We start from the raw sequence: 16,445 nt of genomic DNA, 5'->3' as shown, positions 1-16,445 counted from the left end.
TCAGTGATGCATGAAAAGTCCATGTTTGCACACATCACTCTATTTAGATGTGGGAGCAGGGCTTGCCCCACATCAGGTACAGCAGTGGTGCTTGTCTGATGCCCCTTTGCGGACACAGTCTTGGGCACACAGACTGGCAGACCAGCAGCCTGGGGAAGAAAGAGGAGAGCAAGAAGTCAGAGCAGACTTACCAGCATCTCCCAGCAGTCCTGTCCCACAGGACTCTTAGTTGAGGACCCTCAGCGGCTCTGTGGGGAGGCAGCTGATGGACCTTTGGAGTGAATCATGCCATAAGAAGGCTTCTCAAACTCACCTGAGCCCAGTACAGGGCCAAATGCTTGGATGGGCAGTGATAGGTCCCCTGGGGACAAAGGAAAGACAGCAGTCCCCAGAACTATTGGGTAAAGAAAGTCCATTCCTTAAGTATTGGGCCCGTGCTTGTCTGCCTGGTGTACTCTCTGGGTCTCAGTTTCTTTGTTTTAAGAAATAAAGGTTGGAAACGAACCATCTCTAAAGTCCTTCCTGCTCTGCTGCTGTATAAGGTACTGAGGGAAGAGGATGTCAGGGGAACTGGTCATTGATATTGATCTGCTCCTACCTACTACACTCTGGGTCTGACCTCTGAATCAGTCCAGTCCCCAAATTCCCAGGGAAGGCCCTGCACTCACTCTTCTTGCAGGAGGTGCACCTGCACTCACTCTAAGCATTTTCAGGAGAAAGGCAGGCAGTGAGCAAGGAGTGTGTTGCAGGAGAAAAAGCAATTGGTCCGCAAACGTGCCCAGCTCAGTGCAATGCCAGCCTACTGGTTCTGTCCCACTAAGACCTCAAGGACACCTAATCCCACTTGTCTCCCGTAGGCTATAATGAGCCTAAAGTCCTTGATCCGGAAGAATCAGTTTCCTGCCTCCCCCTCTGGTCTAAGCAACTTAAATGCTGGGCAGTGCAGTTAGGTTCAGACTAGTATCCCCCACTGCCTGGCTGACTTGGAGCAGGGCAGTTATGAGCCTGAGCAGTCTGAGCTCTGAAAGGGGACTCGTTGGAAGGTTGGAAATTCTGTAAGAGCGGGTGAAGGTGCTTGGCAAGAGAAAAAAACACTACAAGTCTATTCCAGCCAGGACTCAAAATGCACCCTGCACTCCCAGGGACATCTATTCTGTGATCGGTTTACGGGTATTTTAAGGACCCAAAACTTTTCAGCGACGCAGGAAGAACTGGGGGCTCCTGCGAGCTCTTGGTGAGACTAGAGAGGCAAAGTGAGCGACGAAAAGTAAGTGGGACTCCTGGAAGGCGCGCTAGAGCTTTGCAGGCGGCCCGTTTACTGTGCAGTCAGGTGATCGGCCCGGGCGCAAAGCCCCGCCCCGGCCCTTGCACCCGAGGGGCGGAGCTGAGTGCACCCGGCGACTCCGGTAGCACCCGGCGCGCGACTCCCCAAGCTCCGTGCGCACCGCAGGACCGCCCCTTTGGCGCCGGCTCGCGGCGGAGGGGCCCTGCGACGTGCGGTACGCGGAGTCCCAATTTCCCCGAGATTACTGGCCATCACCGCCCCCGTGCGTTCTGCCCTGTCTATGCTCGTCAGCAGCGCTGTTGTCCTCAGAGTCGCCTTTCCTGGAGTCCGTGTGCAACCCCAGACTCGTCATGCCCCTGGACAGCTGGGAGAGGACGTTTTGTGCAAAGAACTAGCCCTGCCTATGAGCTTCCCCTCCCCCGCATGGCCCGTGGCTCTGTCTCAGTCCTTTGGACCCCTCCTCCTGTGTACAGGACAGAGGTCAACAGTGTTCCAGGGCTCTCTCTCCCTTCCATTCTTCGCGCTTGAGGGGATGTGTGGGCACCCTGCCCGGGTCTTTCTTAGCTTAGTATTCTCCTGGGACTATCTACATTTTAGCAGTCCCACTCTACTCTAGGATGCCAGTCTGAAAACTGGGGATGCCCCGAAAGAGGGATTATTTTAGGCAATATGCAGACCCTGCACTAAATAGCAAGAGAAGTGAGTATTTGTCTTTCAATATTCCTGACCATTGCACAACATGTAGTCTCTAATGTCAGGCCCTATTTAATCGCTTATATTCTGAACCTCACAAAAAAAGGGAAATACTATTTATGAGTCAAACAACTACAACACAAAGAATTCAGGAAACTTGCTCGAAGTCCCAGAGCTAGGAAGTGGATCAGGAACTGGAATCCCATCAGCCTCCTCCGGGAAAGAGGTGTCTCTGATGAAACCTCGCTTAGACCCAGGCATATTCTCCACCCTCTGCATAACCAGAAACCTTTCCCACAGGAGCGAGCCGCCAGCTCCACCTTGGCCAGTGACAAGAGCCATCTGTAAGTGGCATCTATATATTTTGTCTGTATCTTTACAGACTTGGACTTTTTTTTTTTTTTCTGGCTATCTTCTCTATCTGGAATGAGACTGATGCTCATTTTCTGTGTTGGTAGGGTTTGTTTTTCATATAAATTATAGGAACATGAACCATTTCAACACGAGATGTTAAGTAACATGGTCCAGATGGTTGCAGAAATGATAATCATAATTCTGTATCTGATATGAGGACGGAGTTGCTCCTAGCTTTATGTCCCTCCCTAGTGTGGATCACAGTTTTGTGGCAAGAGTGAATAATTCTCTTTGGACCACAGGTCACATGTTCATGTAATAGATGATAATGAAGGGGATACAGGTTCAAGCACACCAGGCCAGGCTGCTTTGTGTATATGTAAATAAAGTAAATAAAATGAATTAGCATTAAAAATAAAACCACAAAATATGGAACCTATTGGATTAGATCTTGTAGAAATATATCAATAAATACATGAAAAGCAAAAATAAAAAATAAAAGAATTACAGCTGGGCACGATGGCACACACCTGTAACTCCAGTGACTTGTGAAGCTTAAGCAAGAGGATCAAAAGTTCAAGACCAGCCTCACCAACTTATTGGTACCCTCAAGCAACTTAGTGAAACCTAGTCTCAAAATTAAAAAAATAAAAAAGGACTGGGGATGTAGCTCAGGGGCAAAGTACCCCTGGGTTCAATCCCCAGTACCAAAACAAACAAACCAGAAAGAAAAAGAAAAGAAATAGATTTACAAACACTACATACTTGTACTAGATATGCTCACAGAACAATTCCCAGGCCAGCCTCAGCGTGTGAATCACACACACACCTTGAACACCAGCCCAGACAACCTGTGGGTACCATGAGTCTGGCCAGCCCAGAGCCAATGACCTGCCTGGCACTGACCCCCAAGAGCTCTCTACTGTGTCTTGGCTCTGAATCCTTGGAAATTTCTCCCCAAGTCAGCCTGAACTCTTTCAAGTTCCAGACCTTGGCCACTTGGAACCTGTAAAGTGACTGGGGATTTGAAGAGAATTGCCCAGCCTTATCCAGGCAGGACATAGTATAGGTAAGATTTGTTCCAGATGAAGTATTTATTATTTTTAATACTAATTCATTTTATTTTATCTTCTGTTGGTAAAGCTGAGGTCTGAGGTGGATGCCTGAGTCTTCCTATCATGGCCTGCTCCCGCCTATTGAGATCAGGATCATTCCCCTGGCTCCTGGCCAGCCCTTGGTTTCCCAGGAAAGACCCCACACTCAACCTTCCTGCAGGAGGTGCGCCTGCACTTGGCATTTGCAGGGCCACCTGTGAGCAGGAGAAGGCCTTGCAGTGGGCAAGGAGGTGCAGGAAACACAGCACTCAGCGGACATGCTACCCGCTCAGTGCAAGGCCTGGCCTGTCCCACTCAGGGCACAGTGCTTCCCTCCCCACAGGATGGCATGGCCTTTTGTCCTTCATCTGGAAGAGACAAAATCCACTGCCTCCTCTTCAGTCTGGGCAGCTCAAATGCTGGTGTGTACTGAAGTCCCTAAGTTTTGTATCTGACCTACCATTCTTCTGACTATTGGGTAAAACTCCCAGAATGCATCTCTAAGCTCAGCTGACCTCTAACCTCCATCAACCCTAAAGCTAAGATGCTGGGAAAAAAAAAAAAAAAAAAAAAACATCTGGAACTTACAAAAGGGATTTTCCCACCTTGCTGTAGCCCACCTGCTTCATGCTCTCACCGGTATAATTGCTAAACATATTGATTTAGGACGTTCTTTTGTTGTGTGACTACAGAAGTTCATGTAATGTCTTCCAGGGGTCATTTAAGTCACTTGAATAATAACGTTTTCCAAGTCATTCAGGGTCACTTGAATTGGGGTTCTGGTGCCATGGCCACTGGTATTTGGCTCAGAATAAGCAATTTTCTTATTGTACATAGAGTTCCTATTTTATGAGGACACTGGATGGACAAAGCCCTGGGGTTCAGCCTAGTAGGCCCCGATGGCAATGTGACATGGAGCAGGGGGGTTATGAGCGTGAATACTCTGGCCTCTGAAATGAGATTTGCTGGAAGGGTATTAATGCTCTAAGGGAAGACAAAGGTGTTTGGCAAGAGGGAAGGCGTTAGAACTACAAAAGAAGTGAGTTCTACCCAGACAATACTCAGAATGCGCCCTCCACTGCTGGGGACCTCGGTCTGTAACTGGAAAGGATCCCAGAGGCGCAGAAGCAATTGGGGTCCTTTCGGGGACCCCGGGAGGTTGCAAATGCAGGGAGAGGAGAACCGTAAGAGCCCGGGCGGCTGCATAGTCAGGCGACCGCCGAGAGCAAAGTCCCCGCCCAGGTTCTTGCACGCGCGCCCCTGGCGAGATCCTGCCGCTCCGCTTGGTGCACACAGCCGGGAACTGTTCCTTCGGCCGAGGGACTGTGTGTTTTTTTCCGTACACGGTGTTCCTGCAGCCCCGCAGCCGTTTCCCAATTTCTCCAGACTGCTGTCCCCACCCCACCACTCCTAATTGTTCCTGGAACTGGACCCGGGGACCTCGCTGGTGTCCCGGCCCCCGCGCTCGCGCTGTCATCTGCTAAGTCATTCCCGGGGTCCGTGTGCAGGCCAGGCTCAGGTTCCCTGTCGGCTCAGCGGGGCGCAAAGCAAGGGTTGTGAGCAAAGGACCGCGTGGGCGACGACACTTTCCCTTCCCCCGCGTAGCGGGTCCTCTGGGCTCGGTTCAGCCCGTCCACCCAAACACGGCTTTCTCTCTTCCTTTGTCCAGCCTGAGACTGTGGCCACGATGTCTGGGTCCTATTTGTCAGAAAGTTTTTGCGGACCTACCCACAGCCTAGCAGGTCAGCCCCTCCAGGACAGCGGTTTTGAAAACGGGGAGCCACCCAAAGGAAGGGTCACTGTGCGTGATGTGCAGACCCTGTATAAATACTTTCTAAATAAGAAGGAGTGCCATTGGGACCATGGTTCAGAGAGAGAGAGAGAGAGAGAGAGAGAGAGAGAGAGAGAGAGAGAGAGAGGAACCTCGACTCAGGTCCTAAGGTTCTTGACTTTGTCCCAGAAAGGAATTTAGGGACCTGTCAAAATGAGGCACAGACTGATTTTATTGAGAAAAACAAAAGGTGCACACAGTGAGAGACAGGGCAGGGTCCCCAACAGCAGGCCCTGGGGAGGAACACGCTAGCTACATACACCTTAGCCAGACTTATTTATATATATGTAAAATCTGTGACAAGTCCCACTAATGTGTATACTAAGGCAGGAGGATCACGAGTTCAAAGCCAGCTTCAGTAAAAGTGAAGTGCTAAGCAACTCAGTGAGCAGCTCAACTCTGTCTCTAAATAAAATACAAAATAGGGCTGGGGATGTGACTCAGTGGTTGAGTGCCCCTGAGTTCAATCCCAGGCCCACCCCCCAATAAATAAATAAATATATACATATATATAATCATGCAAAAACATCTATAGTACAAAGACATGATCTAAGAGGATATTTTAAGTCTTCCTTTGGGTTGGTGACTGGACATGTTAGCCATTACCTACTAGGGGTCATTTTTCTTTCTTTTTTTCATTGATGAAAAATCACTGTCATTCCCACCAGGCGGTTTACCATTCTGCTTTGTGAGCTTACACAGCAGGGTGTAGTGTTCAGGGTTTCTTGGAAAGTGTGATTCAGAGTGTAAGTAGGGACTGGGGTTGTGGCTCAACGGTAGAGCACTCACTTGCCTAGTACGTGGGAGGCCTTGGGTTCGATCCTCAGCACCACATAAAAATAAAGGCATTGTGTTGTATCCATCTATACCTAAAAAATAAATATTTACAAAAAAAAAAGAGTGTAAGTAATTAGATCCTAGAAATATAAATCACAATTCCCCCACTTATTGAGCAAAGGCATTCTCAGACCTGTTTTTCTTTTAGGTCCAGGTCAGGAAAAAAAAAAGTTTCTTATGATAAGGTGTAATAATTGATTTAATAGTGTTGTTGGTGACCAGAGTATTTGAAAGTGACCTTTAAATGTAGACTTTTAATTCATGTGAAAGCAGACATCACATATGATATATATACATGATATATATGTGATATATAAAATATCAATACATATATATTACATGCACTATATATATATATCAATATATAAGCCTAATCACTACATATCATTAGCATACATTATATATGATACATATCACAGGATATATTACACTTGTTTTATATATCAATCACTATATATATTTTAGCATAATCTCTGGAAGTAAGAAAGTAAGACTGATTCTAAATATTAGTAGAGTTAGCAAATTTTTCTTTTGTGATGTTTAATTTTTCACATTCGCTTCACTAGGTTCTTTGCTCAAACATTAGTGTAATGTCACTCTGATGTCTTTTTCTAGACGTGATTAACATTTAAATCAATAGACTTGGAATGAAGCAGAGTCTGGCCCACATTATTAGTAAACCTCGTTCAGTTAGTGGAAGACCGAGGTCCCCAGGTGAGAAAGGAATTACTGTCCACTCTGACTGCAGCACAACACAATGAGAAAGGAATTCTCCCTCCAGACTGCCTTCACCACAGTAAAGAGTGCACCCTCAACCCCTGACGCAGTTTCAGGCTGCTGGCCTGTGCTAGAGTCTCATGTTAGCCAGTACCCACCACACACACACGGGCCAGTTTCTTAAAATAAATCTTTTTCCTTCTAATTCAATCTGTGTACATCCTATTGGTTCTCTTTCTCTGGGGTACCAGTAGTAATACAAATATATTTGAGAAAATATGAGTCATTTAAAGGAAAATTTTAAATAAAATATTTGTGTGGCGTAGGTGGAAACAGGGTGGCAGGCATCTTTCTGTGTGTGCCGCAAACTCACGGACTGACTTGCTCACACTAGAGGCAACCGCTGGAGAGCAGATCACATCTCCCCTAAGTCACCTGTCCCTGGGCATGATAACTTGTTTGTGGCTGAGTCAGCTCTATTGTAAAAGGAGTATAATAATCGTGTCTCTCTGGCAGAAAAACATGTGGGGAACATTATCCTAACTTCAGACAAATAAGCCAGGCCTGTTGAGTACCCTGTATTGTCCTCTTCTAATACCTTAGCATGTGACCTGGGGGCCAGACCATCTGCAGCTTCTGAACTGTGAGAGATAGGGTTTGCCATCTAGTGACATCACGATCTGGCAGCTATGACTAGGGCAACAGGCCAGACCTATGATGGCTGAGTTGTACAACCTTGGGCAAGTTGCTTAGCCACTCTGAAAGAACACAATTACACCAGTCCCCTCTCGTTAACTCTCTCCTGTGGGAGGTTCCTATAACAGGAGATGGCAGGGCTTTTGTGTTTGTTGAAATGCCACAGCCTTGCCTGATCGCAGAGGGCCTGGTGCAGGTCCTCTACACGTCCTGGGAACCCAGGCTCCCGCCTCTCCCAGCCGTCACCCCAGAGTTCTCCTTCCAAGGCAGATCTTTCCCCAGGGCTTGTTGAGACAGGGACTGTCTCTCCAGAAAGTCCATGTGGACAGACGGATCATAACTGTCACGGATGGTAAGCCCTAGCTAGGAGTCGGGAGACTGTCTCACTTAATCCCTATATTCAGGTGTATCTCCTGCCTACACACGAGGAGCTCTTATGGAATCTGCAAGTTCTGTTCCTACTTGGTGCCATTTGCAAATAAGCAACTGTTCTGGGAGCAGACAGGAAACTTGATCCCATGGCTAAGGAGTGGAGAAGGAGCCTGCGCTCCAAAGGCCCCTCTCCCCAGCAGGTCAGGGCTTCCATGGGGCTGGGTGATGAGGGGTGTGGCAGTGTGCTGCCATCAGAGCTTCTCATGGGAAAGGGGAGGTTTCCAGAGATCAGGTGCCCAAGTCTTTTATTGTCTAATTTGGGCAGGGTGAGATCTGTCCAGATGCTGGTGGGTATTTTGTTTTATTTCATTTTTTATCAGTATGATGAGATTATAATGAGCACAAGGTCATCTGAGGTGTCAACGTGGTATGTGAACTATATGGAACCTTGAGGAGCCCCCTCCTGGTCGGGATGTGTCCCCTCTGGAGCAGGTGGTGATCATCAACCAGGTTTTCACTTCCGGTCCAGAGGCCTCTAACTGACAGGCTAACAGTAATTCAGGGTTCACTCTAGCAACAGAACTGGAGGTTCAGAGAGGTTCAGTAACTTGCCCAGGCCACACAGCTGGCAAGGGTGTGAACCAGGGCTGCCTGTCACCAAATCTCATGCTCTTGGTACAGGCTGCATTCTTGTTAGGAACCAGAGCGCAGGTTTGGCCCTCACTTCTGGCCAAGAGCCTCCCTCTTTGAACATCAAATGCACTCCATTAACAAATAGCTGGGGGGCACTAACCGTTGATTTTAATTATAGGTCTCCCAGATGAACCCCACCTTCCACAGAGCAGAATCCATCCTCACCCTGCGTGGGCAGACACTAGGTACCTCCTCCTGATGAAGTTCATGTTCACTTATCTTCCCAGGAAAATGCTGGGCAAGTCTCTCCAAACCCCTAGTCCATTGGCCAGTCTGAAGTAGCTGGGGGCTGGGATGTGAAGGACAGCAGATTTCAACCGGACTTTGGGAGGAATTCCAAAGATTGACAGCCAAGTCACAACAGGGGAGCTCTCAGGGGTAGAGTCCTAAGAGTCCCATCAGTGTCCTGTGCAAACCAAGACCGAGGCTCTTTGTGGGGAGGTGCAGGCCAGCAAGCTGCCTGATCACTTCCAGTCTGCAATGCACACCCTTGAATGGTGTTTGTAGTTCTATTTTTCCTGTTGTTTTGTTTACCACATATTTATGTAAATTTTCCTGTTGACTCAAAAAATGGGATTCGTATTTTTTTATTTTTTGGCAGTACTAGAGACTGATCCTAGGGGTGCTTTACCACTGAGTACATCCCCAGCCCTTTTGATTTTGAAACAGGATCTCACTAAGTTGTGAAGTCTGGCCTTGAACTCGTGATCCTCCTGCCTCAGCCTCCCAAACTGCAGGGATCACAGGCAGGCACCATAGTGCCTAAATGCGTGTATATATTTATTTTAGTTGCCAATGAAACCTTATTTATATGTGGTGCTGAGAATCAAACCCAGTAACTCTCACATGCTAGGCAAGTGCTCTACCACTGAGCTACAACCCCAGCCCCTGTTCATTTTCTTATTAACTCATTTTTACTAAAGCTTGGATCTGTGATTGATAGAAGATAAAATCCTGTTGTTTACACAGGGATTTAAGAAGCTCCATATAAGATTCGAGCAAAATGGAGTTGGATCCCACACCCTTTGTTTCTTAAACCTAAGACCCACTGGGGAACTGAAGTTGGGCAGAAAAATCAGGGAATAAAGATTTACATAAGTTTTCACCGCGGAGGGAATTCTGTAACTGTCCCCCAAACACACCGTAGGATCTGGTACACCACCCTGTGTTTTCCCCAAGCTGAGGCTCAGTCCTGTCGCCTGGTTTGCCTGAAAGCTCTCGGTTTGCTAGAGGCTTACATTGGAATCCAGAGCCGGACTTGCATCCCCGATTCAGCCCCTCACCCCGGCCTTACTTCTAGGGACACAAAGGAAACCTGAGTCAAAACCAAGTCAACAACTTTTATTGTCAGTTACATATTTTATAGAAAAAAAAAGATGTAGGAAATGGGTCAGGGTTGTAAAAAAAAAAAAAAAATCCGGGCTTCTTCATGTTGTTCTATTTACATGTGGAAGCGGGGCTCCCTCCACATCAGGCGCAGCAACTGCACTTTTCCGCTGCCCCTTTGCAGACGCAGCCCTTGGCACACTTGGCACAGCCCACGGGGCAGCAGGAGCAGCAACCTGCGGGCGAGAGGCGGCGGCGGCGTTGAGCGCCAGGGAGAAAGGGCTCGAGCATCCCGCCCTCCCGGACAGGGACCCCTGCGGCTGCGGAGGCGCCAACTAGCGAGAGAAGGCGACCCCCGGGCTGCTTGAATCATCCCGCGGACGGAGTGGCGGGACGGGCACGGGTTGGGGGAGTAAGGGGGCGGGACGGGGCAGAGAGACCCCCACTCACTCTTCTTGCAGGAGGTGCATTTGCACTCTTTGCACTTGCAGGAGCCGGCGCAGGTGCAGGAACCACCTGGAGGAAGAAAGGCGCGGGTGAGGGCCGCCCCCGGACCCCTGAGCGCGGGGCTACGCGCTAGAGTCCGGGTGCGAACCCTTCAGTCCCACCAACAGCTCGTGGGAACCTGGGAAAGCCACTAACTCGGTGGCTTCTTGGTAAAACGGGGCTCCGAATACTCTATAACAGAAACACACCAGATCGCTTTGGGAAGGGGCGGTTAGAGGTTGAGGGTTTGGAGAAAGAGGGACGAGAAATTGCCTCCCCCGTCCCACGACGCGGTCCCGGCCAGTTACCGGTGGCGCAGGAGCAGTTGGGGTCCATGGCGAGCCGAGGCGGTGGCTGGAGGCTGGAGTCGGCAGACAGAGGCGGCTGGATGGCAGGATCCGGAGGAGGCGTGGTGCCGCGGAGCGCGCCGCGCGCTGCCTTTATAGCGGCCCGAGCGGGGCGAGTGCAAAAACTCCGCGCGGGCCGGGCGCAGCCTGCTCTCGCCCAGCGCTGAGTCACGCGCTGCTCCGCGCGGCGCCCGGGGCCGAGCGCAGCCCCCTGTGCACACGGACCGCCGGGAGCCAGTTCCCGGAAGGCGGCCCACGTGCACGTCCCGGCGGGAGCCGCGCGCCGCGGGCTGGGTGCAGAGGGACGCCGTGTGCCGAGCGCCGGGCCGTGCGGCGCCCGCTGTCCCGTCCCCCGCCGCCTGTCCTGTGTCTGAACCCCAGCGATCAGAGAGCCGGCTTAAGCTGGTCGTAGGGATTCCCATCGCAAGGAAGATCGGTTGCAAGTGCGGACAGGTCCCCCAAACCTTTGCACCGGTCAGTGCTTAGTGTCGCATCCTGTGGGATGGCGACACGCCCGCTCTATACTGACTGTTTTAGTGTCCAACTGGGACTTTCAGTGTATTATGGGCGAGATCTCTTTAATCCTGTAACAACCCATGGGTAAGGACTGCCCATTAACCTCATTTTTGACAGGAGGACATGGATGCCCAGAGAAGTTAATTAACTTCCCTAAGGTCACAGAGCTAGAGTGGCAGAGTGTAGGGATTCAAACCAGACGCCCCAGCAGATGCTAAAGATGACCTAAGGGTCGGCGTCTCCACGGAAGGGGAGTAGGGATCAAGACGTCCCAAGCCTCGTGCTAGGGAAACTCCCATTTCTCACCACTAGTGAGTTCAGTGAGGCGGGCCGCCCCAGGAGTGAGCAGGGGAAGGGACACGGAGACCTTTCCCGCCCCAAGGGAAGCTCAGGGGCGGGGAGGGCAGAGAAAAGGGGGACTTGGGCCGGGCAGCACCGTGGTTTGGGGTGACCAGGTTTTGCCAGGCGGGAGGCTGCCAGCTGGCGGTCCCCAGGGACACCCAGGGGAAAACCCGAGGGGAGCTCTCCTCCAGGCCCAGCTGAGGGAGGAGCCAAGGCGGTGTCCAGATTGCTGCCCGGGGAGCCACATCCCGCCTCCCAGCCTGCTCACGCCTGGCGCTGTGCCAACTGGTAGGTCATGGTGCTTGGAATGTCCAAGAGTTGTCCAGGAGGAGTCTGGCGGCTCCCGGGAGCTTCCTGGCAGGCTAGGGAACTCGGATGCTGCAGTGGGTGGTGGGACAGACGGTCCCTGCAGCCCTCACTAAGGACCTGTGTAAGTATCTTCCCAGCTGGGCCGGGAAGTCCCACCAGTGAGCACTCCTGACCCTAGCGGTAGAGGCCACTGTGGAATGTGCTGGTGAACACCCTGTCGGTGCCCACTGGGCTGGGAACTTGGGGGATTCTTGATGGCTTTCCAATGGGTGAATAGACCCCTGGCTGCCCCCTTCCCAGCTCCCTCCTAGATCAGAGGGGTCTGGTCACATGATGTCCCCGGCAACCTGGGCTCCATCAGGGCTCCTGGGCGGGAGAGGTGAGCTGTTGGAGGACTGGATTCTGGGGGTCGCTCTGTCAGTCATCAGGTGGGGTGTGTATGTGCCCTCTGAGCATCTCTTGACCCACCTGTGAGATGAATTCGGGGGTCACTTTCAAACATCCGTGATTTTAGAGCCAGCTTCTCACGAGTCCCCGTGCCCTGCCAGCTCTTGGGCACTGGCCAGGTTCCTTGTTTTGTTATTACCTGTGCCCACGCCCTCTGTGCCAAACCACCAGCCACCTGCCTGGCCCTGCAGAGTGTCGGGTCTGGCCCTGGGCTCCGGACACCCATCTGCACACTGAGATTTGCTTCTGGGCCTCGGTTTTCTCCCCGGAGTTCCTTTGACTCTGCCAGGAGAGGGAGGGTGCTCACTCAGGGAAGGGGGAGGGACACTGGTCTAGTCCCCAAAAGCCTCACTGGGCTTGAGACAGGAATGGAGAGGGAGGACTTTCAAATGCTTGCACCCCTGACTCTGTAGGGGATGAAGGAGATGATTCTGAGCAGCCCTGGACATGGAACACATCCCCTCGGGCATCTGGTATGAGTCATCACTGTGAGATGATGCTGTCAGCCTGCACTGTATTAATAGAAGTATGTCATCTACAGTGAGGGAGGTGATTTTTCACTAGTTTTAATGGTTGAGGAGGATATATATATATATATAGTTCTGCCACCAGGCATCCACTCATTCTTCCCTTGTGAGGGTGTCCTTGGTTTTCCTTTAGAGAATCACCCTCTCTACTCTTAATCCCTACTGTCCCTGGGCTCCCAGGCATTTCCACCTATCTTGCCACTGTGATTGGCTCGGATTAGGCCCCACAGCTGTGCCTCAAAGAGAATCAATGAAACTTTTGCTAGGAATGTTGTGAGAATGTGGATACGAACCCGAGAGGACAAAAAGCTGTCTCTAAAAGTCATTTGTTGTCACGTGAAGAATCTAATAATGAAGTCTTCCCAAAGGAAATGGAGTTTGAAAATAGGGGAGCACCTGGATCCAGCCATGCCTGAAGACATTGGGACTCATTAATTTCCTTCTTGTTTAAATTATTCTGGATTTTTGTTTGCTCGTTCTTCTTCTGTGATCGTGGGGATGAACCCAAGGGCACTCTATCACTAGGCTACATCCCCAGCTCTTTTTATTTTGAGACAGGGTTTTAGTAAATTGCCCAGGTTGGCCTCCAACTTTCGATCCTCCTGCCTCTGCCTCCTGAGTAGCTGGGATTACAGGCGTGTGCCTCCACGCCCGGCTCCTTAAATCATTCTGGGTAGAATCCTAGCTGCTCAGGACAGGCCACTCTGAGGGCTGCGTCCACTGGGGAGCTTCTGTCCAGAAGAGAGCTGATCTCAGGGGTCCTGGGAGGCCAGAGCAGCCGCTGCGGGGTGCGGGGGGGAGGCTCAGTCTTGAAGGCAGCCTTCATTGTCAGATATCTGGCGGGGTCTGCGCATCTGGTTATGCAACAAAATTACCCCAAATTGAGCAGCGAAGACAATTATGTTACCGTCTTTCCTGTTGTTGGGGTCAGGAACGGGAGCAGAGTTCATTGGGGGGTTCTTTTTCTCGCTGCTGCTGCCCGAGGTCACTTAGTGGAAATTCATCTGGAGGCTGGGCCGTCCCAGGGGGCCTGAGGGGGGCTCAGCTGGCCCCTTCAGCTGGGCCATGTGGCCCAGGACCCCAAGGACACAAGTGCTAGGGCTCCAAGAGTAGGCGCGGGAGTCCTTCACGGCCGGGCCCTGCGCCCGGCACGGGTCACTTGTGCCACGTTCTGTGGTCAAGCAGTCAGAGAGCCAGCCCAGACTCCAGGTCTCGTCGGGAGGGAGGGCTGCAGTGGCCCTGCCAGGGCAGTCGTGGGGCACGGACCCGACCCCTCGGCACCTGTGCTGAGGACGCTATGAACTTGTCTCACTTAAACCCGACGCCGGGCTGCAAAGCCCTGGGTTCCATCCAGCACCACCCCGTGCCCCAGAGTAAAACCAGTCACAAAACCTAGCACAGCCCTCTACGGCAGAGGCTGGGCTCACAGGTATGGCAGGGTCACATCCAGCTTGTGAGAGCAGAATGGGATGACTCCCAGAGGGTGACGCCCCACGCTGACCCGGCGCCTGTTTGTGCCACACTGGAAAGAAGAGGTCAGGGTTGCTTTCTGCCATCCGAGGAGCAAAACCAGGACAATTGAGTGGAGGAGGTTACAGGGAAAAAGATTCTGCTCCAAGTAAGAAGGGCCTTTCTTGCAAGTGAGCTGGCCCCAAGCCCGGGGACCAACTTGAGAGACAGTTCCCTGTCACCACAGCTATAGAAAGGCTGCCAGATGCCAGCATGAGTTAGAGGGACAGCAGGGGTAAGTCCCCTTCCTCTCTGGGCAGACCTCCCATCACAGGTACCAATTGTGGGCTCTCGGCTCCCCCTTATGGCCCTGCCTCATTTTATGGAACAAAGAGTAGTAGGAGCCAGACCTGATGGCACACACCTGTAATCCCAGGGACTAAGGAGGCTGAGGCAGGAGGATCGCAAGTTCAAAGCCGGCCTCAGCAACTTAACAAGGCCTAAGTAACTTAGTGAGACTTCTGTCTGTAAATAAAAATAAAAGGGGCTGGGGATGTGGCTCAGTGATAAAGCACCCCTGGTTTAACCCCTGGTACCCCCCCCCCCAAAAAAAAAAAGTACAGGGAAAAGAATTTAAAAAGACTTACAAAGAGGACTGACCCTGCCTTCATGTCAGAGTGTATTACGTACCTGCTGCTGCAGAACCGATCACCCCATGACCCAGCAGCTGAAGGCCACACCGTGGATGATCACGCGTGTCACTTCTGTGGGACAGGATTCAGGCCACATGTGGAGGGGCCAGCTGGCCCCAGGTGTCTCACAGAGGGCACCGAGGTGTCATCAGGGTGGCAGTCACCTCAAGGGTTGGCAGGGACAGGATCTGCCTGCAAGCTTCCTCCGTGGCCGTGGCAGGACTGTGCTCTTGGGCTGTGGCCCTGAGGCTGGGACTGCTTCAGCGGAGCTCTGGGGGCCTGCGTCAGCTCTGCCGTGGGCCTCTCTGCTGAGCGTCACTGGGGGCAGAGAGTGCCCACCAGAGGGGGAGTGGGACGGAAGGGACGGCCTCGCATGCACTCATCTGTAGTGACAGGTAAGGCTGCTGCATTTGTTCAGAGAGCCTCGAAGGTCTGAGGTCTCAACTGTGTGGCTCAGATAGGAAGATGACAGCAGTGGCCGCGTGGTGGCTGCACCTGCAATCCCAGTGACCCCAGAGGTGAGGCAGGAGGATGGCAAGTGGGAGGCCAGCCTCAGCAACTCAGCAAGGCTCTAAGCAACTTAGTGAGAGCCTGTCTCAAAACACAAAAGGAATAAAAGGGGGGCTGGGAATGTGGCTCAGTGGTTTAAAAATGATTCAATTCCCAGGTTTTTGGATTTTTGTTTTTAAATGACGGGCTGCAGCTGGAGTTTAGTGGTAGAGCGCTTGCCTGGCATGTGTGAGGCACTGGGTTCAAGTCTCAGCACCCTATATAAATAAAATAAAGGTCCATCAACAACTAAAAAAAATACTTAAAACAAAAATGACAGCAACCTGGCAAGATGCATTCCTTCCTCCCCCGCTTCACAAGGGACTGGAGTGGAGAGAAGCTTTTCATTTTAAAGAACAGAAAAGACACACCATTGTCAACCTGTAGTCAATTCAGATGAAGGTCTGGATCCTAGAAGACTGCCTCTAACCTAGGAAAAACCCTCTTTGTAAATAATTTTTGAAATTTTCCCTGCACTCCTTTTTTGTTTGTTTATTTATTTATTTATTTTTGTACCAAGGATTGAATGCAGGGGTGCTTCATCCCTGAGCCACATCCCAGTCCTTTTTATTTTTATTACAGACAGGGTCTCGCTAAGTTGCTGAGGCTGGCTTTGAACTTGCCATCCTCCTGCCTCAGCCTCCTGAGCCAGTGGGATTACAGTGTGCGCCATCACGCCTGGCTCCTGCTACTCTTTGTTCCATAAAATAAAAATGTCTTCCTTTTCTAAGTTATTGGGAAGACAGCTTCCTCGGTGTCTCCTTTGTTTGCAGGAGGCTGCCGGGGTCTAGCCTGGGACCTCAGACATGCTAACCATGAGCTCTGCCCCAGCCTCCTCCTCTTCCTCCTCCTCCTTTTTTTCCTCCAATTTTAAGAATTAAGT

At 51.2% G+C, this 16,445-nt stretch overlaps 1 protein-coding gene across 1 annotated transcript; it reads right to left on the bottom strand.

Moving 5' to 3' along the window:
- Positions 1-9,898: 9,898 nt before the first annotated feature.
- On the bottom strand, positions 9,899-10,839 carry LOC143383577 (metallothionein-1E). The gene is made up of 3 exons (XM_076838289.2): positions 10,693-10,839; positions 10,349-10,414; positions 9,899-10,134 (listed from the first exon to the last, which is right to left on the bottom strand). Exons 1-3 carry the CDS (start codon positions 10,718-10,720, stop codon positions 10,043-10,045), a joined length of 186 nt encoding a protein of 61 aa, XP_076694404.1. The 5' UTR covers positions 10,721-10,839; the 3' UTR covers positions 9,899-10,042.
- Positions 10,840-16,445: the final 5,606 nt, after the last annotated feature.

This window comes from Callospermophilus lateralis, chromosome 18 (genome assembly GCF_048772815.1).
Source record: "Callospermophilus lateralis isolate mCalLat2 chromosome 18, mCalLat2.hap1, whole genome shotgun sequence".
Lineage (NCBI taxonomy): Eukaryota > Metazoa > Chordata > Mammalia > Rodentia > Sciuridae > Callospermophilus > Callospermophilus lateralis.
Note: the sequence above shows the minus strand (reverse complement) of the source record. Positions and strands in the feature narration are given on the sequence as shown.